The sequence below is a fragment of the Pelophylax lessonae genome (assembly GCF_965119305.1).
Source record: "Pelophylax lessonae genome assembly, chromosome: 5".
Lineage (NCBI taxonomy): Eukaryota > Metazoa > Chordata > Amphibia > Anura > Ranidae > Pelophylax > Pelophylax lessonae.
Genome location: NC_138772.1, coordinates 75,065,042 through 75,088,937, shown reverse-complemented (window position 1 = coordinate 75,088,937; position 23,896 = coordinate 75,065,042). Strand labels below are relative to the sequence as shown.

At 44.3% G+C, this 23,896-nt stretch overlaps 1 protein-coding gene across 1 annotated transcript in view; it reads left to right on the top strand.

Moving 5' to 3' along the window:
- Positions 1-23,896, top strand: part of LOC309556431 (uncharacterized protein C10orf67, mitochondrial) — a 222,951-nt gene that overhangs the window by 3,144 nt on the left and 195,911 nt on the right. Inside the window, exons 2-5 of the mRNA XM_082258895.1 lie at positions 1,291-1,411; positions 11,619-11,762; positions 17,813-17,887; positions 20,621-20,785. Coding sequence (XP_082115021.1) covers positions 1,291-1,411; positions 11,619-11,762; positions 17,813-17,887; positions 20,621-20,785 — 505 coding nt within the window. The remainder of the gene's footprint in view (positions 1-1,290; positions 1,412-11,618; positions 11,763-17,812; positions 17,888-20,620; positions 20,786-23,896) is intronic.

Here is a 23,896-nt window from a genome sequence, read left to right as displayed (position 1 = left end):
AATCCTGCAGGACAAAGGCATAATGAGCTAGTATGCATCGCCTACTAGCTCATTATGAAATACTTACCTTAGAACTAAGCCCCGACAACTCCCTCGGCGTCTCTTCCTGGTTCGGCAGCCCCGGCGCTGTGAGTAGCCAGAGACGCGATGAAGCGCGGGAGTTTCACTTTCCGGCAAGACCCGGCAAAGAGCTCTGAAGGTCCGCCAGACCTTCAGAGCGCATGTGCCGCTGGCGTCAGCGGCTGCATGCAGGTATTTAATATCTCCTAAACCGTGCAGGTTTAGGAGATATTAATTGTACCTACAGGTAAGCCTTATTATAGGCTTACCTGTGTAGGTAAAAGTCAAATAGAGGAGTATACTACCACTTTAAATACCACTAAAAGAAAGCTCTATTTGTGTGAAAAAAAAATTTCATATGGATACAGTTGCATGACTGCACAATTGTCATTCGAAGTGCGACAGCGTTAAAGGCTAAACATTGGCCTGGGCAGGAAGAGGGTGAAAGAGCCCAATAGGCAAGTGGTTAGGAAATGTGTATTATAAATATTTTCCATAAAAATTATTATCAGATGACTCGCACATACTGTATTTACCATTCTTCTTATTTGATGCTATTGACACATTCTGTATGATAACCTTTGTTTAAATTTTTTAACGTTTTTCTTTTTTTTTGCTTGTACAAATTACCCAGAAAATAATAAAAATTATGGAAAACAAAAACTTGTATTCACCTTTCTCCTGCCCCTTCCTGTCCACATGCATGCTCTCCGGTAGCGGAGTTGACAAATTAAAAAATGTTAAAAATGACAGCTGAAATTTAGTATATGTGTTTTGGTGCAGTGTGGGATGGGCTCTACTCAAGTGTTGCCAACCTCCCGCAGCATTTTTTACTGACAAAACAAAAACTTTTTACTGACAGAGCACATTTTTTTTTACTGACAACCTAAAAAATGTAATTAAAAACTAATAAAATCAATATGTATACAGCATAAACATAATATGGAAACATTGACAATACTAAAAATAGGTAATTTGACTGGTTTAAACTTACAAAAGTCAACACAGCCTGACAAATTATCATCCCCTGATATTTACAGACAGTTGTAAAAATCACTGATATTTACAAACTGTCCGTAAATTTACTGACGGTTGGCAACCCTGGCTCTACTGTACAATGTGTTGGGATTCAATTTACAATGAATAGAGCAAGTGCATTTCTTTGTGTTGTGTCATCGTGCAAAAAAATGGATCATTACATCTAACTGTAACAGTATTTCTGCTTTGCAGTCACACAATCTCTGCACAGCTCAGAGTGGGGAACTTTGAGTCTGATCAGGCCACACAGACAGATGTCACAGAGGTTTGGGAAATGAAGGACCTGAGAAATGTGATACAAACTCTGACACAGGTAAGAGCTTTCTTTAATACCGTATTTGAAGTGTAAACTTTTTATTTAATTTTAGATGGAGCAGGGAATGAGGAAAAAAGAGATTTTCCTTTACTTCCTGCCCTGTAAGCACAATAGGAAATGAGAGGAAATCTTTTTAAAGTTAGGAAAAATTCCCTAGTAGGCAGTTGTCAGTAGAAGTGTCCCCATTGAAAGATTTCCCATCTATTCCTGTTCTGATCATAAATTATAAATAAAATCAATTAACCAGTTGCCGACCGCCGCACGACTATATACTGCGGCGGTCAGCCCCGGCCAGGCAGAGTGACGTATGGATACGTCACTCGCCTGTCACTGACTTGCGAGCCTATTGCGGGCGGGCGCGCGCCCGCCGCGGCTCGTTCACAGACAAGTCAGTGCGTGTGTCCGGCGGACTCGATGTCCGCCGGTCACACTACGATCGCTCCTGTGAAGGGAGAAAGGCGGAGCGGCTTATGTAAACAAGCCGCCCGTCATTTTCCCTGGTGTAAAAATGAAGATCTGACGGTTCTACTATGTAGAACCGTTGATCTTTGCTTTTACACCAATAGCCATGTCCCTGCACAGTTAGAAACACGCCCCTAGGACACACTTAACCCCTCCCTGTCCAATAAAGTTAACCCCTTCCCTGCCAGTGTCATTTTTGCAGTAACAGTGCATATGTATAGCACTGATTACTGCAGTAATGTCACTGGTACCCCCAAAAGTGTCAAAAATGTCAGTCAAGGGTCCGATTTGTCCGCCGCAATGTCGCAGTACCGCAAAAAAATCGCAGATCGCCGCCATTACTCGTTTAAAAAAAAAAAACACCAAAAATGACAAAAATCTTTCCCTTTGTTAGTAAACGCGATAACTTTTGCGCAAACCAATCAAAATACGCTTTTTGCGATTTTTTTTTTTTTTTTACCAAACATATGTAGCATAAAACAAATTGGCCGAAAATGTTAAAAAATTTTGATTTTTACATTTTTTTGGGGGGGATTTCATATAAAAAAATGTGAAAAATATTGTTATTTTTGCAAAAATTACGCTCTTTTTTTGTTTATAACGCATGATCAAAAAATCGCACAGGTGATCAAATACCACCAAAAGAAAGCTCTGTTTGTGGGAAAAAAAGGACGTGAAAATCGTTTAGGTACAGCGTCGCACAACCGCGCAATTGTCCGTTAAAGTCACGCAGTAAAAAATCGCAAAAAACCCCCTGGTCTTTTAGCAGCCAAATCCTCCGGGGCTTAAGTGGTTAAAAAAAAAAAATTTGGATGGAGTGGAGAGGAATTAGAACTCGAGTCATGCTTTTTTCTGTGGTCTGTGTCCCCATTATAGAGGTCACCCTCGCTATTTGTCCTGATGACCTTTATCCCCAAAAGCGAAAGAAAATAAATCCCAAATCTGAGTTGTCATGAGAACAGTAATAGAGGGGAAATCTTCAAATGGAGCCACAAGTTCTGGTGACAGCATAAAAACTAGAGAAGGGCGCACTGACCTAGTGCAATACCATAAAGCGTTTATTGGAAATGATTAAAAGTCACAAAATACATTATACTCACAAAAGTATGCTGTGTGTAAGCATAATACCAAAGAATTCCTTCGGCAATCCAGAGACTTCAGAACCAAAATCCTTAATAATGATAACAAGCGAACTTTAAACTGTCCATATAGATGGGGCTAACGCGTTTCGAGGGAGAACCCTCTTCCTCAGAGCCCTGCACACAACATTTGAGCGCAGGAGACATTTACTTGGCATGTTCTGGTGACAACCAGGGATTTCCCTTAACCACTTGCCTACAGGGCACTTTCACCCCCTTCCTGCCCAGGCCAATTTTCAGCTTTCAGCGCTGTCACAATTTGAATGACAATTGCGCGCTCATGTTACACTGTACCCATATGACATTTTTATCATTTTTTTTTCACACAAATAGAGCTTTCTTTTTAGTGGTATTTAATCACCTCTGGGTTTTGTATTTCTTACAAAAAAAAAAGAAAAAAGAAAATTTTGAAGAAAAAAAAGTTTTTCTTATTTTCTGTGAGTAAATTTTGAAAAGAAATAATTTTTCTCCTTCACTGATGTGCGCTGATGAGGCGGCACTGATGGGCACTGCTAGGCTGCACTGATGGGCACTGATGAGATGGCACTGATGGGCACTGATGAGGTGGCACTGATGAGGAGGTACTAATATGCCACACTGATGGGCACTGATAGGCGGCACTGATGGGCACTGACGGGCGGCACTGATGAGCAGCACCATCAGTGCCCACAATCAGTGCCCATAGAGCTGCCAGTCAGTGCCTAGATGAGCAGGCACTGACTGGCAGCATTATGGGCACTGATGGCGGGCACTGTGGGCACTGATGGTGGGCAGTAATTGGCACTTTATTTACATTTTGTGTAATCAGGGCACTGATGATCAGTGCCCTGATTACTTGTACTTGTCTCCCCTATGAGGAGGAGCCTGCTGATCGTCTCTCCTCACCTCACACTCTGAGAGTGTGAGGCGAGGAGAGCCGAATAATGGCACTTCCTCATTTACATGTGACCGGCTGTGATTGGGCACAGCCGATCACATGGGTAAAGAGTCATTTCATCGACTCTTTACCGAGAGTTGCTAGGACACAGCGCGGCCACAATCGCCGCTCCGCGCACCCTCAGGGGCGCGCGAGAGAAGCTGTTCTGGTGTGCCGTCATATGAAGGCGTCCCAGAACAATAGCTGCTCTGCTCCGCCGTCATTTGATGGCGGGCGGGTAGCAAGTGGTTAAGCTGTATACACACTATACAATATTCTTTAGATTTACCAAAACCATAAAATATGAGGTCAAACCTAAACATGTTCAATTTATATGCAATTAGGCAGGTCCTTGCACTACATAGTTGAAGGTAAATCTAAAGGGAATCGAACAACAAAAGTTGTATAGTGTGTATCCAGCTTTAGGAAGTGAAGGGAAATCTCCCCAATAGAACACAGATGGCAAAAACCCCAAAAGGGGATATAACCCTCCTCTACTCTATACAAAATGGAAAAAGAATTGCCTTCAGTTCTACTTCACAATTTGGAATGTTCCCTCACTTTTAGGGCCTGTTCACTCCATTCTAAATTGGCATTCCTACTCATCTTGCCAACGTATGAACAGTACATTGCAGTTCACTACAATGAACAGTATTGCACATTTGTTGTGTTGTAGTGCACTGCGTTGCAAAATATAGAATGTGCTTTTATCTGTATTTTCGTTGCATTCAACAGCCCATTCAAATGTGCAGGCTGCATAACACTACGCATGTTAACTTTGGGGTTAAGGCGCGTGCTCTTACTCCGTGCTACACAGAGTTGGTGAATATCCCTAGTAGAGACACAGATTGCAATATAAACCTGTGTAGTCAGGAATTTACGGCCTGGTTTACACTACAGCGAGTCACACAGAATCGCATCACGATGGAAATCACATTATTTTTACATCAATGTGACTCAGCAAGAAGCGATGTTGGAAAAGGATCCTTCACTACTTTGGTGCAACTTCATTCTGCATGCCATTTGATGCGATTTTGGATACGGTTTCAGTGTTTTTTTTTTTAACTCTCCTTTCAGGCAAATCCTTAGTATGTTATGCAGAGCACGTGTTCTCTGCCTGGCCCTGACAACTGTTTTGTGCTGTTTTAAGGATGAAGATCATATCTCTCTAATAGAAATCTTCTTGTAGTCTAGCTTTCTTAGTCCTTTTACAGGTGACCTGAAAGTCGGCCATAGGTGGATCGAAACTCTGACGGTTTAGCAGGAACCAGCCGAATCTGCACTGAAGTTGGTCTACTGATCGACTTCAGTGCCACCAGCCTGTCGGTTTTTTTTTTTTCCATACCATCACTGCCGGTGGCTATAGCTGCTAGCAGTGATCATTGTATTCTGATGGTGGAAAAACCTGTCAGAAATAGGGATCGACCGATTATCGGCAATGCCGATATATCGGGGGCCAATATGCACTTTCCCCAATATATCGGAATTGGCCCGGAGGTTACCGATATTGCGGATATTTCGGGAAAGTGCTTGTACCGGAGTGATGGCTGCAGCTAGAGGCATCACCGCGGTACCGGCGTCCATAGCCGATGGTCGGCTGTCTTGTAATGACAACCGATGCGGCTGAGAAGTCGCTCAGCTGTCATTACAAGGAGTGGGAGGGAACATCTCCCCCTCCCGCCGCCTTCCACGGCTCACCCAGGTCTCCCATCCCACCGGGAGACCCGGGCACCCTACCTGCATGGCCGCCGAAGAGAAGACCCGATCAAAGCCGCATTCAGCTCTGATCGGGTCTCCATGTAAAAAAACCAGGAAGTGATGTCATGACATCACTTCCGGGTACTCGGCGGCAAATTAAAAATAATGCAAGCATTCAAAACAGCCAAACTTGGCGTTTTGAATGCTTTTAAGTGCAGAGGAGGGGTTTGGGGTCTTTTAGACCCCAGATCCCTCCACCAGAGTACCTGTGAAAAAAAAAAATGTTTTTAAATATCGGCCGATACCGATATCCAATTACCAGAATATCGGTATCGGCAATAAAAAAACGATATCGGTCGATCACTAGTCAGAATACAATAGTGCAGCTGGAGGGTTTCCCCCATTAATACAGTCAGTGGCAATAGGAGAATCCTTCCCACAGAGCCATTGTGTTCTCCCAGCGTGAGAACATAGCCTCTATTACATGTAAGATCCAACAAACTGGTTGTACCCAAGTTGATTGATCGTTCAACTTGAGTACATTCAGCCTGCCGATACATGGTTTAGATCTCAGCCGGTTCCTGCTGAACTGGCTGAGATTTTATGGCCAGCTTAAGTGTTAGGAGGGGCAATTATGAAACTTGTATTGGCTATAAAGTGGGCTGCTTCTATTCCTGTACTATAACTATCCATGAAAATCAATCTAATCCTTGACTAGATGACATTTAACTTACTAAAGCACCATGTATCAAACAGTTGCAATGTTGTGTTTTTTTTTTTTTATTCTCAGATACTGTTTTTACTGGTTTGTCATCCATTTTTGCATTACAGAGCTGCAGATCTCCTCCCACCTCTTTCAGCCACTTCCTACTACATAAACTCTTTCTAGTGTCAGGTGCACATTGTTGCTCTGGATTGGCTTCCTGATAGTGGTAGCGCTGGACCATGCCTGCTCTGTGTGTGTTGGCATGGATTCTTATAGTTTCTGACTAAAATCTCCTACATACTAGTCGTTTTTTTTCATTCAACACAGCAGGGCCGAGCGAAAAAAAACCCCAAAAAAACTGACAGCTCAGGAGTAGCCGCTGTACTAACTATCCGACGTTAGTACAGCGATCTCCACTGCTGTTCTATTGTGCTCCGACAGGGGGACGCCTGAAAGCGCTGATCGATAGCTGATTGGCAGACCTTTTTCCAGTCATGCCCCTTCGAAAAGAAAGGTTGGCTGTTGTCGGACCGACTCCAGTACACACAGGCCGAATGCCGGCCAGTTTCTATTAAACCGGCAGATGCTGCCCGACATTCGGGCGTCTGTACTAGGCTTAAGTGCCGGTTCACACATATGCGATATCAGACATTGCATGTGATTCGCAGTGCACTGCTCTGCAATTCACATGCGATGTCTGTGAGTTGCAAATTCAGCCATACAGATCGTATGGCTGAACTCGCATTGCATTCGGACCAAAGTTGCACAGTACCCTTTCTTTTGGTCTGCACCAGAACTGGATCTATGCGATCCAATTCATGTCCGAATTGAGTGTTCGCAAATTTTCTTTAGTTTTGGTGCAGAATGAGTAGTTTGAAAATAATTAAGAATTTGATGAAACTACTCATTCTGTACCAAAACTAAAAAAAATTTGGGAAGTATATCAAATGATTCTTCAGAATTTCCAACGGAACGATGTGCCAGAAAGAGACATCAGAATAATTGCTGTCGTCACTTTCCATACCTGATGACGAATTTTCCCATGAATCGTTATCGCTCAGTTCTTCAAGTAACGTCGTTTCGCTGTCGCTGTTTTCCAGTTCGTCTAAAAGTGCTTTTGCGCAAAAAGAACGCTTTTTGGACTCCATGCTCGTTCTCAATTTTCCAGGCACAAAGAACTGGAAAAGCACAGGCAGGGCACTGGAAAAGTCACCAGATGCAATCCTGTGGTGAAATCGCATGATACAGTGTAATCTGTTAGGAACACAGCTTTGTATCATGTCATTTGGATTATTTACATTTTTGAAATTGCCGCCGGTTCCACCCCCCTGCATCGCAACGCTCGCATGGAAAGGGAACCGGAAGACAGGTGCCGGCATCGGCTGAGCACACAGCGGGAGGACGGCGGGGGATCGCAGGGGAAGGGGAGTTTTATTGTGGGGTAATGTGTGGCTTGGGGTTACCGCTTTTGATACACTATATTATCCCCGAGCCACACCCGGGAATACCGCTAGGGAGGTTATTACCAATTTAACACCTCTGCAGATTTAAAAAAGATTGAAAACAACTTTTTATATTACATTAGCATGTTAAAGCTAATTAGAAATAAACCCCAATTACAAGCCTCTACCCTCTTCTGCCCCCTCAATGCACACTATTATATTATTATTTTTATACTTCCGTTTCTTCAGAAGGCCAGTAACAATATTAAAATCGGGTATGATGGTTCTTGTTCAGGCACTTCCTATTATGGGGTGACAACGCTCTGGCCCTGTCTCTGAATTATGCTCCTGTGTTGTCAATCTATCATATGGGCTTTTGATGAAGTGGATGTTTCAGCAGTGGCGGCCCGTGCATAGGGGGCGCCAGGGCGCCGCCCCCCTACCCCTAAAAAAAAAAAGAAAACAAAAAACAAAGCGAACAAATAAAGTTGTTCAAAAAAAAAAAATTGGGTTCGCCGGCCTGAACCCAAGGAACTGGTGGCTGGGGGGGGTGGGGTTACGTCCCAGAAGAGGCGCCGATTGGCTGCCTTCTGGGGGGGTAGGGGGGTATCCTGGGCGCAAGTCTTTGCGGTTGGACACCCCCACTTTCTGATATCCTGGCTGTGATTGGTCCAGTCTACAGCCTGGACCAATCATCATCCAGGATATCGCTGACGTCGCAATGGGGGCGGTGCCGGTGCGTGCGTCAGTCACTCACCGTCACCGCCGCTTAGAGAAGAGGAGAGGCCGCCCGCCCGCCGGTTCCCGCCGCCGAGACGACGAGGGAGAAGGACCCGCCGCAGAAGAGGAGGAAGAAGCTGAGCCGCGCCGCCGCCAGGTAAGTTTGAAGGGAGCACGCACGCTGGCACTCTGCAATCATTGGGGGACAATGCTGTGGCGCTCTGCAATCATTGGGGGACAATGCTGGCGCTCTGCAATCATTGGGGGACAATGCTGGCGCTCTGCAACCATTGGGGGACAATGCTGGCGCTCTGCAATCATTGGGGGACAATGCTGGCGCTCTGCAATCATTGGGGGACAATCATTGGGGGACAATGCTGGCGCTCTGCAATCATTGGGGGACAATGCTGGCACTCTGCAACCATTGGGGGACAATGCTGGCGCTCTGCAATCATTGGGGGACAATGCTGGCACTCTGCAATCATTGGGGGACAATGCTGGCACTCTGCAATCATTGGGGGACAATGCTGTGGCGCTCTGCAATCATTGGGGGACAATGCTGGTGCTCTGCAATCATTGGGGGACAATGCTGGTGCTCTGCAATCATTGGGGGACAATGCTGGCACTCTGCAATCATTGGGGGACAATGCTGGCGCTCTGCAATCATTGGGGGACAATGCTGGCGCTCTGCAATCATTGGGGGACAATGCTGGTGCTCTGCAATCATTGGGGGACAATGCTGGCGCTCTGCAATCATTGGGGGACAATGCTGTGGTGCTCTGCAATCATTGGGGGACAATGCTGTGGCGCTCTGCAATCATTGGGGGACAATGCTGGTGCTCTGCAATAATTGGGGGACAATGCTGTGGCACTCTGCAATCATTGGGGGACAATGCTGTGGCACTCTGCAATCATTGGGGGACAATGCTGTGGCGCTCTGCAATCATTGGGGGACAATGCTGTGGCGCTCTGAAATCATTGGGGGACAATGCTGTGGCGCTCTGAAATCATTGGGGGACAATGCTGTGGCGCTCTGCAATCATTGGGGACAATGCTGTGGCGCTCTGCAATCATTGGGGGACAATGCTGTGGCGCTCTGCAATCATTGGGGGACAATGCTGTGGCGCTCTGCAATCATTGGGGACAATGCTGTGGCGCTCTGCAGTGATTGGGGACAATGCTGTGGCGCTCTGCATTGAAAGGGGCTCGCACGCTGAACTCTGCATTGATGGGGGCAAGGAACAGTTGCATTAAAGGGGGCACGCATGCTGAACTCTGCACAGTGTTTATTGCATTGAAGGGGGCACAGCACAGTTGCATTGAAGGGGGCATGCACGCTGAACTCTGCATTGTGGGGGCACAGCACAGTGTTCATTGCATTGAAGGGGGCACAGCACAGTTGCATTGAAGGGGGCATGCACGCTGAACTCTGCATTGTTGGGGCACAGCACAGAGTTCATTACATTGAAGGGGGCACAGTGTTTATTGCATTGAAGGGGGCACAGCACAGTGTTCATTGCATTGTGGGGGCACAGCACAGTGTTTATTGCATTGAAGGGGGCACAGCACAGTGTTTATTGCATTGAAGGGGGCACAGCACAGTGTTTATTGCATTGAAGGGGGCACAGCACAGTGTTGCATTGAAGGGGGCATGCACGCTGAACTCTGCATTGTTGGGGCACAGCACAGTGTTTATTGCATTGAAGGGGGCATAGCACAGTGTTTATTGCATTGAAGGGGGCACAGCACAGTGTTTATTGCATTGAAGGGGGCACAGCACAGTGTTCATTGCATTGAAGGGGGCACAGCACAGTGTTTATTGCATTGAAGGGGGCACAGCACAGTGTTTATTGCATTGAAGGGGGCACAGCACATTGTTCATTGCATTGAAGGGGGCACAGCACAGTTGCATTGAAGGGGGCATGCACGCTGAACTCTGCATTGTGGGGGCACAGCACAGTGTTTATTGCATTGAAGGAGGCATAGCACAGTGTTTATTGCATTGAAGGGGGCATAGCACAGTGTTCATTGCATTGAAGGGGGCATAGCACAGTGTTCATAGCATTGAAGGGGGCACAGCACAGTGTTTATTGCATTGAAGGGGGCACAGCACATTGTTCATTGCATTGAAGGGGGCACAGCACAGTTGCATTGAAGGGGGCATGCACGCTGAACTCTGCATTGTGGGGGCACAGCACAGTGTTTATTGCATTGAAGGGGGCATAGCACAGTGTTTATTGCATTGAAGGGGGCATAGCACAGTGTTTATTGCATTGAAGGGGGCACAGCACAGTGTTTATTGCATTGAAGGGGGCACAGCACAGTGTTTATTGCATTGAAGGGGGCATAGCACAGTGTTTATTGCATTGAAGGGGTCACAGCACAGTGTTTATTGCATTGAAGGGGGCACAGCACATTGTTCATTGCATTGAAGGGGGCATAGCACAGTTGCATTGAAGGGGGCATGCACGCTGAACTCTGCATTGTGGGAGCACAGTGTTTATTGCATTGAAGGGGGCATAGCACAATGTTCATTGCATTGAAGGGGGCACGCACGCTGAACTCTGCATTGAAGGGGGCATGTACACTGGTCTCTGCATTGAAAGGGGGCATGTACGCTGGTCACTGCATTGAAAGGGGGCATATGCCATCTCCTGTACCATGACCTGTGACATGCCTATACCATATCTGTGCCATGCCTATACCATCACCTGTGCCATGCCTGTACCATCACCTATGCCATGCCTATACCATCACCTATGCCATGCCTATACCATCACCTGTGCCATGCCTGTACCATCACCTATGCCATGCCTGTACCATCACCTGTGCCATGCCTGTACCATCACCTATGCCATGCCTATACCATCACCTGTGCCATGCCTGTACCATGACTTCAAAGTCACGCAATTTTTTACTGCGTTTTTTGACGCGAAGCAATACCTATTACATTTTTCTTTTTGCGCCCCCCCAAAAATTTTGAGCACCAGCCGCCACTGTGTTTCAGTATGTATTTTGTAGGCATGGATCACTGCTGATCAGGGCTCCGCCTTGGGAATAAGAATTAAGGTTTGAACCAATACTTGACTTCTGATGTACTCTCTAACTTTTTTTTCTCCAGTCTCTTGAAGTACTAAAGAAAGAAGTTGTGTTCCAGAAGACTCTTTTGCAAGGAGAATATGAACAGAAAATTCAAGCTCAGGCCTTGGAAATTTCTAATCGTATGAATGATACCATAAGGGATATAGAAGCCGTTCATAAAAAGGTTTGGCCATTCTTTCTTCTAAAGCCAAGGAAAACACCCAACCTAGACTCTATTTCAAATCACTGAACATCAAATTGTATTTAAAGCCACAACTGTGCTGATGGGTTAGAGCTCATGTTAGGATTTTATTACTGTGTATGTCCCCCCTGAGGGGATTCCCCTTTTATTTGTCCTGGTGGCCATTGTCACTGCACTGCTGGCGTGAACGAGCCCGCAGTCCCAAAGACAAGGCAATTTGCATTATGTCTTAAAGCGGTTGTAAACTGCGTCTGGTTTAAAAAAAAAAAACACCTGTATGACAATGGCATAATGTGCTAGTATGTATATTAAAAAAGAATAGCGCACACATGCAAAAGAAATTACTACCAAATTTGAAGACAATCCATAAATAAAAATGGGGATTTGGTCCCACCATATGGCCATATCGTGCTCAAGCCCACCACTATGTCAAAGTACCCCATTATCAGTGGGTCCTACACTATCCATGAAAAAGAGATGAATCCAGCCTTTCTAACCCTTGGAGACAACACTCCTTGCTGGGAAAGATGTGCAAATGCACTACAGGGGACTCCTCCTATATCTACTTGATAGTGGACACTGATTGAGTACAGGTGTGTGTGGGGGGTGGGGAGGGCTGCTCAACCTCGATAGTCTGGTCAGACCGAATACATAATAAACAAGCAAAAAATTTAAAGCCACAACTGTGCTGATGGGTTGGAGCTCATGTTAGGATTTTATTATTGTGTATGTCCCCCCTGAGGGGATTCCCCTTTTATTTGTCCTGGTGGCCATTGTCACTGCACTGCTGGCGTGAACGAGCCCACGATCCCAAAGACAAGGCAATTTGCATTATGTCTTAAAGCGGCTGTAAACTGCATCTGGTTTAAAAAAAAAAACAAAAAAAAACACCTGTATGACAATGGCATTATGTGCTAGTATGCATTGCATACTAGCACAATATGAAATACATACCTTAGAACTAAGCCCTCCAGCGCCCCCTCTGTCATCGCTGAGAGAGGCTGACCTCTTCCCCTGGTCTTTCTTCCGAGTTTGCTGCTCCAGGTGGTTGAATGGTCGAAGCCGGGATGACATAACATGCGCACGGGAGCCCTCGGTTTCGGCACGAAGCTCTGAAGTTCCAGTAAGGTATGTTGGACCTTTAGAGCGCATGCCCCAGGGATGTCACTGGCTGCACCCAGGGTTAATACTGTATCTCCTAAACGGTGCTTATTTAGGAGATATTAATTTTACCTACAGGTAAGACCTAATATAGGCTTACCTGTTTGTAAAAATCAAAAAGTGGGCTTTACTAAAATTTTAAAGTATAAGTTTAACTTTTACAAAAAAAAAAAAAAATAAATGCATATCTTTTTGCAGGTAAAAAAAAGTACATTTATTCATGTATACACAGGAGCCTGTAAAGCATTGCACCCGCTATCAGCAGATAACAGACACACTGCCAGGATCCTGCAGACTGCCAGTACACGGTCTGCCCGTACCTCTGATAAAGACAGGCAGTTACTAAATTGCAGAGAGATCAATGAACTATTAGGATGCTCACCAGCGTCCTCACAGTTTATTGATGGTGGCTGATGGTACTTGTAGTTCATTCATTCACAGAACTATGTGAATAACATGGGCGTGTGGGCTGAGCTGTTTTTAAATTGTGACAGCGGGGGGGGGGGGGGGGGGTAGAATGGGCAGGAACTGGAACATATTACATGTTCCACCATATGTATGGGTGGATGTAATGTGTTCCAAAGATGAACTTAGCCCTGAAGCCGGCCATACACAGATTGAAATTCAGCAGGGAACAGATGAACAGGCTGGTTGTACACAAGGTGATCTATCGATTGACTCGTGTACAACCAGCCTGTTGGAAAATGTTCTCTCCGTCAATCAGCACTACTGGCTATTGGTGGTGCTGATAAGCGTATTCTGATGGAAGTTTCCCCACTGTCAGGCCACAATAGTTTAGCAGAAGGGATTCCCCCTTCCACATCAAGTGTATAGACGGGGAACTTGAGCCATTTTCTTTGCTGGTTGAACAAAAAAAATGACTCCTGTATGGTCAGCCTTATGGAGTCAGTCCACAGCAAAGTGCTGCACAGTAATTCATTGCAGCACGCTGTTACACAGAGAACTACACATTGCAGTGCGCGTTTACAATTTACACGTGCTATGTGAACAAAAATAAACACTATGTGGTGTGGAGGAGCCCTGAAAGTATGGGAAGATCCAAAATTTTCATTCGCTATTGTCACACAATGGGTGGGCTCGGGACGCAGTGCTCTGCGCCCCGGGTCCACCCTTTGCATCGCCCTATTAGAGCCTCTGGCTCTAATCAGGTGATGCAAAAAAAAATAATCCCCATTGAAATCCATGCGTCCGGCGCCCCTGCATGCAGATTAGGGGGCCGGACGCATGGATGGGGGGGCGCCCCTGCGCCCCTAACAAACCGGCCACCACTGATAACAACTAGATCCCCTGTAACTGAACACAGCTCTGTGCTGTTGACACTGACAGAGCTGTGTTCAATGAAGCTCAGACCTGATCATCAGGTGCCAGCGGTCAGTCACTGGCCAGGACCCAGTGATCGGCATGTGCTGTGATGAAACCCAACACAGCACAGCCAGAGGGGAAGGGGGCGCCCCCTACCTAGTAATGCAGCATTGCATATATATGATTCTGTGCAGTTGGCCTGCTGGTCGCAGTAAATGTACAGTGCCTGGTCAGCAAGTGGTTAACGGTGCAAAGATAGGAGAAACTGGCTGCTGGACATTAAAGTGTAGTACCCACTTATTAGCAAGGAACCTCCCTTTACCCTCAAGTGCTAATGAACATTTAGGTTACAGATTCTGTGTGGTGTGTACAGAAAAAAACTATATGTTTAGGTTTTTACATGGGTTCTCCTGAAAAGAAGAACTCTAGGCAAATATCACTTCCCTTTTTATACCTGTCATATTACCTGGAAAAATTGCAAATATTTATTTGTTTTTCCTGTCTTAATCGTACATCACACGACACAGGGTACCTCATATTCATAACTACTTGGGTTATGCTGCCACCTTAAGGTGAAAGGACATTGGCCAAAAGAAAAAAAATATATATATAATCCTGCCTATCTCAGCTAAGCCTTAGTTTTTAGCTAGTGTCTTTTGGTGATGTGCCTACAATTAATCTCTGCAGATTTCTTTTCCTAGGCTCCCTATTTTGTTAGTCACCTATTTCATGGCCAATTCTGCACACTGCTGCTGGGGAATAGAAATTAATTATCAGGATTGGCCACCTACAGTCCTGATGCCAAGAGGGACTGTATCCACACCCTCCATGCAAGAAGCCTGTAAAGTTGCCAGTTGGCATTGGATTCTGCGGGCAGCAATCTCCAGGGCGCTCCGTATCGGATATATCACTGGCAGGGTACTCTACAGGTCCAGGACAGTGATCCCCCTTTGGGAGGAGTTGAGTTCCTGAAGGCCCTTCAGGATGCACCCACTGTGAGGAGTGAAGATAAGCATGTATGGCTCTGCTACAAGGAATGGTGATTGCCCCTGTATGTGGATTATGTGGAAGTTCTCTTGGTATTTTGGGTAGTGAAGACTTTTTACGCTGTAGTGGAGTTCAGAAGGGGAGGATTAGTCATGGAAACCTGTGCGTTTGGCAGCTCCTGAACAGCCACAGCACTGTCACCTACACAGCTCCAGCCCAGTTTCTAAAGTATTCTGGCACAGCCTCTGTACAATGCAGCAGTGCCAGTGCTCCGCAAATATTCAACAGACACTTGTTATTCAGTGGATGCCACTTAGGTGTCTGGCATTGGCAGACACTCTTCTAGGCTGTGTAGCCACTCCCAATTTCAGTTTTTACTGACCTGCTTACCTCAGCAAGCCATGGCATTATGCAAGCAGAGGAGTGTGGGGGAGGGGGGCGATGGGGTTGGCTCCCAAATTCCTCTTTACCGTTTGCCTTGTAATGGCTTACCTATGGTGAAATTGCCTGAGAATAGGTATACTCCCATCATCTGGTATTTTTACTGTTTCAGGTGCACTATCCTCAAGTTCCTTTGTGTCAGAGGAATTTTTCAGTAGCTATTTCTGGTTTTCATGATCAGCTCTCAGGGTTCCTCACTGGTTTGGAACAAAAGAATGAAGAAGAGGAAGCTGTTGAGGAGAGGGAATCTTCTGTAGACAAGTCCTCTTAGGATAACGCTATTTTAGCTACCAGAAGATCCCAGTGAACTTCTTGGCCAACCTGGTTTGAACTAACTTGAGGTTGCCTCTTCTCCCAAAGTCCTTAGAGTTGGGTCCTGGTGGAAGTCATGTAGGCCGATTGGGCTCACCCGGAGAAGGTGTTTCTTCTGTTGAAGTATTTTGCTTGGCAGTACCCCATGGAGGAGGAATTCCGCAAGACGTGGGACTCCAACTGTTAAGGATCTTTTTGTCCTAATCTTAAACTTTCTAAGGAGGAGGTACTTCACTCTTTTGATGTTGTTTCATCTGTTTTCATTCATTTGAAGTCTCCAGCCTTGTTTCAACAGTCTGAGTCCCTGTTTGTGCCACGCGAGAGTACTGGCAAGGGTCAGACTGTCTCTTGATCCACTATTTCAGCGTATTTCTCAGGCCAGTAATATCAAGAGCAAGGTGGTTCCTCTTTCCCAGCAAAGGTCCATTTTACTCAGAGTGTCAGTGTTTCCTGGGCCATTAATCATCAAGGTTATATTGTTCAAGATTGTAAGGCTGCTACCTGGTCTTCTCTGCACACATTTACTAAGTTTTACCAGATAGATGTTCATTCCCCCGTGTCATAGGACACGTCCCTCTTTTTCTGTGTTGCTCATTGCTTGATACAAATCTGAGGTTTAGCTGAGCTGGGAGGGGTTATGCTTGGGCAGGGAATCCTGCTTTTTTTTGGATAGGGTCCATTCACCTGAGGGTGGCAGCATTACCCAACGTCTTTGAAATGAATGTACGCTTGATGTAGAAAATTACTCTGTTATACTAATAAGTGCACTTTTGGATATTAATATACACCAAGTGCAATCAATCCCATTGTGCTAAAAAGCACAGTTCCCAGCTCTTTTGTTTAAGGTAATTGAGCACGCTCAGCAGCTCCCAATAATACAGACATAAAGGCTGCTATCACTTTGGATGCTCACAAGAATGTCCTGCTCAAGGCATGGAGCTCCGTTTTATTTATACAACAACAAAAGGGACAAAAGCAGGAAGTGATGGCTATACTACATCAGCCAATCAGTTCCAAATGTACAGTTACATGACACAAGTTACTCCCATAGGATCAGCCAATGACACACTTGTACACATTCAAATATACAATAGAAAGGGGAAGTACATGATTGTGAATGAGCAGAACAGAGTGCACGGCTTCTTGCCACTACTACATAATTAAACCAGCATGCAGAACCGTAAACACTGCTCTGATCAAACTCGTGCATGTATTCCTGCCACTACTATTGGCGTGAATCCCATTTAGCAAAGCGAGAACAATGCCTAATATGATTATACTACTGTTTCCATAGACGTGAGGCTATCTGCAGGGAAAGAGCCATGCAGTTTCCCCTTTGGTGATCAGGCACAGTAGAAAGAGATGAGCGTGTATTTGTTCATAAAGGCAGATAGATATCAAAATTATATTTACTCTGCACTGCAATAATATAGATCTATATCGGCAAACAGACCTGCGCATGGAGTGTTGGCCGATGGAGATATCTATGTAGATCTAATGTGTCTACACATCTAAGGGAAGGTTTTTACTGCCAGTAGTCTTTCCTCAATGCCGGTTTGTCCGTACACGCTCTAATGAGCGTATTGCAAGCAAACCCACAACAGGAGCCATAATGACAATCTAAATAAAACGGATCCTGAAAGATGTCCACACTAGTCCTAATAAAATTTGTACAACACCAAGTAGTCCTAAATATGAAGTACCCTGTGTTCTGTGATGTACTCCAAGAAAAGGATTCTATGCTAAACTAAACATTTCCAATTTTTTTTTTTTTTATAATTTAACCTGTGATTTCCATTTCTTTACAGAAACTGTTCACCCTTAGAAAAAGTTTCCAGCAACAGCTGGCGGACGCTCTTGCTGTAATGAGATCAAGCTATGAGGTGAGCATATGTACAGTGTGTAACCTAGAAGATTGCCGGTGTTACTTTACAAGTCAGCTTCACCGCCATTATTTCAGTGCTATAAAATAAACATTATTGTTAGTTATTCATTGATGACCCGGTAAGCTGGTTTTCGCTTTACATCTGCTAGACATGAAAAAAGTTACTAATATGTTTTTATTTGCTTTCACGGTTTTAGTCATTTTTATATTTAAAGGCTAATTCCACCTTTATGCCCCATGTTTCATATTACACCCATATTTAGGGAGCATCATGGAACATACCGCAGCCCTCACTTACCTGACAACTTTTTCGGACAGGAGGTAAGCTTACTGCCCTCTAAAAAGCAATCTGTGGTGGATCACAGTGGGTAGTGGCGCCTGATGCTTCCTGATGCTGAATTTTTTTTCTTCTTTTTAAATGACAAAACAGTAATTTCACAATGAGGGGACCGCATTGCAAATGCAAGCCAAGTGTTTGGCTGGCAGCTACAGTGTGGCCCCATTGATCCCAAATTTTACATGCAGTGCCACTTTCTTTCAAATTCTGCATCCAAAGTTAAAAATTCCACGGCCACTAAGCAAAGCACCGTGGCCACGGCAGGTATTGAGTCTTGCCAGCCTTGTTAGGATTTGGGTGGGCATCCAGGGGGCAGTAAAAGAACCCAAATTACAGGGTTCTTATCCCCACAGCATCCTCTAGTTTTTTTTTTTTTTTTTTATTCATCATTTCTCCACCTGCACAACCATGTCATTCATTCAGTGACAGACTGTGGCAGAGGTACTCATAGTTCTCAATGGGGATGTCCCCAAACTCGAAGTGCATTGGTTACATCCTTCAACGTCAAAACAAAAGATTTGTACCTATGTACAGACCTGGAGTTGGAGGAATAGTGCATTGCAAACATGGTGCACTGGTCAAGGTTGCAATGCTTTGCATGCTCCCAAAAAAAAAAAAAATAGTGAATGCAAAAATTATTTTTGCAATATGAGTGCTTTTTTTATTTTTACGCAAACTGGAATATGTCTTTAAGACATAAAGCAAAAGCGATCTAAGGGTCATTGATATTGTCATCACAGGGACAAAACTCATTAAAAAAAAAAATGTCCTTTAAAGAAGTCCATTTATACTTCACTTTCCAGTGTTCTGTGTTTTAAACCTCTGCTGCTTTTCTGCTCCCTAGCCCATACAGGAATCCACACACTTTTGGGTATGTGAATACCTGCTTCCCCTGCTGTATTTTCATTTGTCGACTTATACATCACTCTCCAGATCCCTGGTGCCCAACCTGTAGCCCTTTGATAAATGATGTGCGGCCCTCAGACTTCATTAGGGTAATAGTATTGATCTCTACTAGCCTCATTGTAACATGTTCTTAGTTTCATGTTGTCTTCTGCAGCATATCCACAGCCAAAAACGTAGCATTTCCACACTCTCTGACCCTCATTTCCTTTATTATGTCTGCAGTTTCTGACAGTCCTCTCAAGCATTACAATATTGAACATTATGTGCGAACCTTTGGCAATGACAGGGACTGCAATTGAGGCCCCCTTTAGATCATAAGTTGACAACCACTGACCCAGCTGTTCTTTATAAAAGTGGTATGCAATCATGAATTCTGGGAACACCACCAGTGTGTCTATTTTTCTTAAATATTGACTTTCCCGTTTCCACTGAGCAGTACGGTACGGTTCGGTACAGTACGCAATTTTTGCCATTTCAATTGTCAAAAGTTGTAAATGGTACCCTAATTCCGAACCGTACCGTACTACTTTTATGGTACCTTTTCGTTGGGGTACCAAGCACATTAGTACCGTACCAACAGGGTGGAGCAATACTGTTGAGGTACTGTTGAGCTTAGGTACTGTTGGCGGTGGAAACGCAAGCCCGATCAAGGTGTACCATACCGAAACGTACTGAACTGTACCGAACTGTACCGCTCAGTGGAAATGAGGCATTAAAGTCAGTATTTGGCCAAGCTTAGGCCCACCTATTCTCACCATGTTCTTATGCTTGTGTTTCAAATCTGTGATTGGAATGAGAAGAAAAGGGAAGGCTGTAATAAGCCCCCTTTTCCTCATGGGAGAGTGGCGGGAAAATAGTATAGGTTTAGGTGGCAGTATTTCCCTCCTTTTTTCCTCAGGTAAAAAGGGGAGGGAGATGAGGCTATCCTGAGGGAACAGCTGGAGTGGGCGTAACTTTGCAGGGGTCAGAGCACCTATAGGAACAGGATTAGCGTAGGAGCTTCTAGAGCCCTCTGAGTCCCCTATATAAAGAGGGGCCGCCTCAGAGGGGCTCATTCGCCTCAGAAGACTCATTGGTGTGAGTTCCCCATCCCCCCCTCCATTGTCGCGGCTGTATATTATGTGGTGGGTCACCTTTGCTTTAGCAAAGGGGGATGGTTTTTATATTTTAGTGGAAGTTATGGTTTTACCTGAAATTGTATTTATGCAGCCTGAGCCATGGTGGCTAGGCTGTTAAGAGTGTTGATGTTTTTATTATATATTTATTGAAAGTTTTAAAACCAATAATAAACGGCCGCGGCCAATTCGTTTTCCAAAAGTACAGGTGTCTGCCTTTTATTTTAGGTAAGTATTAAAATAAGAAATCCTGCCTACTGTCCCATATATTGGTTGTGGAACAGAATACATAAGTCGGATGTTTGTAACCCGTGGACCGCCTGTAAAACTGGTAATCATAGCCATTTTCCTTATGGTATACATTTCTCAACAGAGTTATTATGAAGGGATCTCAGGAAGTCAGAAAAGCCATGAAATGCATGAAGCAGATTCTGCAAAAATCCAAACATTGCGAAGAAAGCTTGAAGAGAAAGATCAACTTATTCAGTCGCTGGAAGCACAGATATTACAGCTGGTGGAAAATGAAGAGCCTAAACAGGTGTGTGTGTGTGTGTTTGTGTGTGTGTGTATATATATATATATATATATATATATATATATATATATATATATATATATATATGGATTTATTTACTTAACAGGCCGTTTTATCATTTGTTTAGGTATTAGCTAAGCAGTCCAACTAGCAGAGATCCTTTCCAATAATCACACTCATAATGTACAAGCTTATACATATCCTAGATGTACACAGTAGAACAGAATGCAATGGTCTTAATGTGTGTGCCAGGATATTTATGGGTATGCTAGGCATAGTGTCATGCGTTTCCAAGTGTTTTGGTTGCACAGCATCATTGGTTGTTATGGTGCTGGCAGCTGGCTCGTGGAAATGCATCACGCTTTGTGGTCTGGCTCCCTGCATCCTAGCAGTCAATGACGCCGTGCAGCCAGGACACCCACACTATTCACTGTATGTCCTAGCCAGTGGAATAGAAGTGGAATAGAAATTGACGCACACGCATGCTTTAAGTCACATACTGCTGCACTCCAGTACTGACCAGTAGAGATGTCAAGGACCTTCAGCCCATTTAATATGGTTTGGCACAGCCAACTTATTGTGGTGCTTTTAGCTGTGCCTCTTATTCCGATTTTAGAGAGGTGAGGGGATGAAGGATATAGAAATGGACTGCCAAGAAGTACGCAAGTTAAAAAAAAAAAAAGTTACTGGACTATTAAAATAGATATTACCTTGCAGTTGGATATTTTCTTTTGATTTCCCGATTGCCATCCAGTCCTTCTGTCTTGACAAGAAAGCAATTACATGCTGCATGTTGTATTGCGCTGTTAGGCTTGGTTCACACCAGGCCTGGTGCGATTTTAGATGCGACTTGAGACACACAGAATCGCATAACAATGGAAATCACATTGGGGTTTGTTTACTAAAGGCAAATAGACTGCACTTTGTAATAGCAGGTTGCACCAGAGCTTAGTAAATGGGGTAAAGCTTTACTTTGCAAAGAATACCCAATTACATGCAAGGAAAAAAAAAAAAGCGTAGTTTTGCTTGCACATGATTGGATGATGGAAGTCAGTAGAGCTTCTGCTCATTTACTAAGCTCTGGAGCAACTGCACTTTCAGAGTCCAAGTGCACTTTGCAAAGTGCATGGTCTGTTTGCCTTTAGTAAATCAATCCCATTGTTTTCAGCGGTGTGTGTTCTTCACATTAATGCAGCACAGTGTGATTTTGGAAAAGGGCCCTGTGCTACTTTGGTGCGATTCCAGCATGATTATGGCCCCATAGAATATGCAAACCCCATCCAAGTAGTATCCGAGTTGTATCACATAATCATACTGAAAGTCGGATCAAAATCTGATCGCAGCAGTGTGAACTTAACCTTAAAAAGAAAAGGGTCATGTCTGACTTTCCATAAGTACGCTGCCAGTCCATTCCAAAAAACAGGCGGCAGGGCACTGTATGGCACAGTAACTTCTTGCTTTAACCCAGTGCACAGTGTGAATGGGCCGTATATTTTAGTAATAGGCTATAGTATATTAACAAGTAGGTTTGCTGTTACTCACGGCAGCTAATCAGAATACTTGTTTCATTTTCAGTTATGTACAGAGAGATGACTGTTGGAATCTGGTCATAATGAGCAATGAGAAATGTTCCTCTCTGCAACATATACTTTTGAAATAACTAAAATATATTTTCAGATGCAGTTTATGGCTAAGCTATAATAGCTTTAAAAAAAATGTCAGGCATTTTTTTTAAAGCTATAATCGCTTAGCCATCAACTGCATCTGTCTTTCGTATTCTAACAACAGATCTAGAATATTTTTTCTTGTCTTGTAATGAAAATTCGCATAGTCCTGTCACTGAAGCGTGCTTTATCTTGAATGGTTCACAAGGGTGGTCTGTAATCATGGCTTATACAATTGCCCCATCATGTGGTGAATGGTTGAAACTACATCATTGTGCAAAGTAAACTCTAGACTAGAGAGTGTGACATCTGACATCTAACATGTAACAGTCTGACATCTAAAATTGCCACATGAAATGTAAACATTGTAATGCTTAAAAATCTACAATGTTTTCTTTAAAAAAAAAACATGGTTTCCCTGTGCATCTGCTTTTGACATCTGTTTAGAAAGTGTAGCTGAACTGCTGGAAAATATTTGAGAATGCTAAAAAGTATGTGTTTATTAATAGTATTACAATTCTAAAGGCACCTGGCATAAATACCCAAGTGTGTATTTTTAGCAGCTTTTTGTAATCTTTTGCACAGCAGGACCCAGACTGGGAGAGGGAAGGTTAGCAATAGGAGGCAGACGGACTCTGCAGCTGTACACAGTCCTGGACCTGTCTGTCCTGCATGTCTGTGGTTGAGGTGCAGGACCTGATGATAAACCAAATCACAGATATTTTGGCATATAAGACAGTTCTCATACCTGTATTTGAGCTGTGTTTAGTTGCCTGTTTGTGGTCAGTCCTCCTACTATCCCTCACTAGCATACAAAATATTTGTAGATCTGAAACACAAAAAAAGGGTATCGGGCAGAGAACTGCATATTTACTGCTTTTTAATTGAACTAAGAGGATATAAATGTGTTGCCCAATTCTATTTTTTTAGGTAGCCTAGCAATTGTATAATAAAAAAGCAGCTCTCCCTGCAAAACGTACCTTCTGTCTTGCGCTGTCCCTCACAGACTCACTGCTATACAAGGTTGCATGACCAGTATCATTCAACCCACTTTGTGTGCGTGCAGAGCCTCATGAGCCTGCTCCTTGTAAGGGGGGGGGGGGAGGGGGTCACCATGGTGCCCTGCACTTCTGCACTTACAGTGCAATAATTTGGAGAACAGTGCTGATATACTTTGACACTCTACTGTATTAAAGCAGTAGTAAACCGCAGGTGTTAAAAAGAAAAAAAAAAATCCCTGCAAGACAATGTCATAATTTGCTAGTATGCATTGCATACTAGCACGTTTTGAGAAACTTACCTTAGAACTAAGCCTTCCAGCGCTGCAATGTCTGAGAGGGCTGACATCTTCCCCCCGTCTTTCTTCTGGGTTTGCGGCCTCCAGCCACATGAATGGCCAGGGGCGTGATGACGTCTTGTGCAGTGGAGCCGCTGATTACAGGATGGGCTC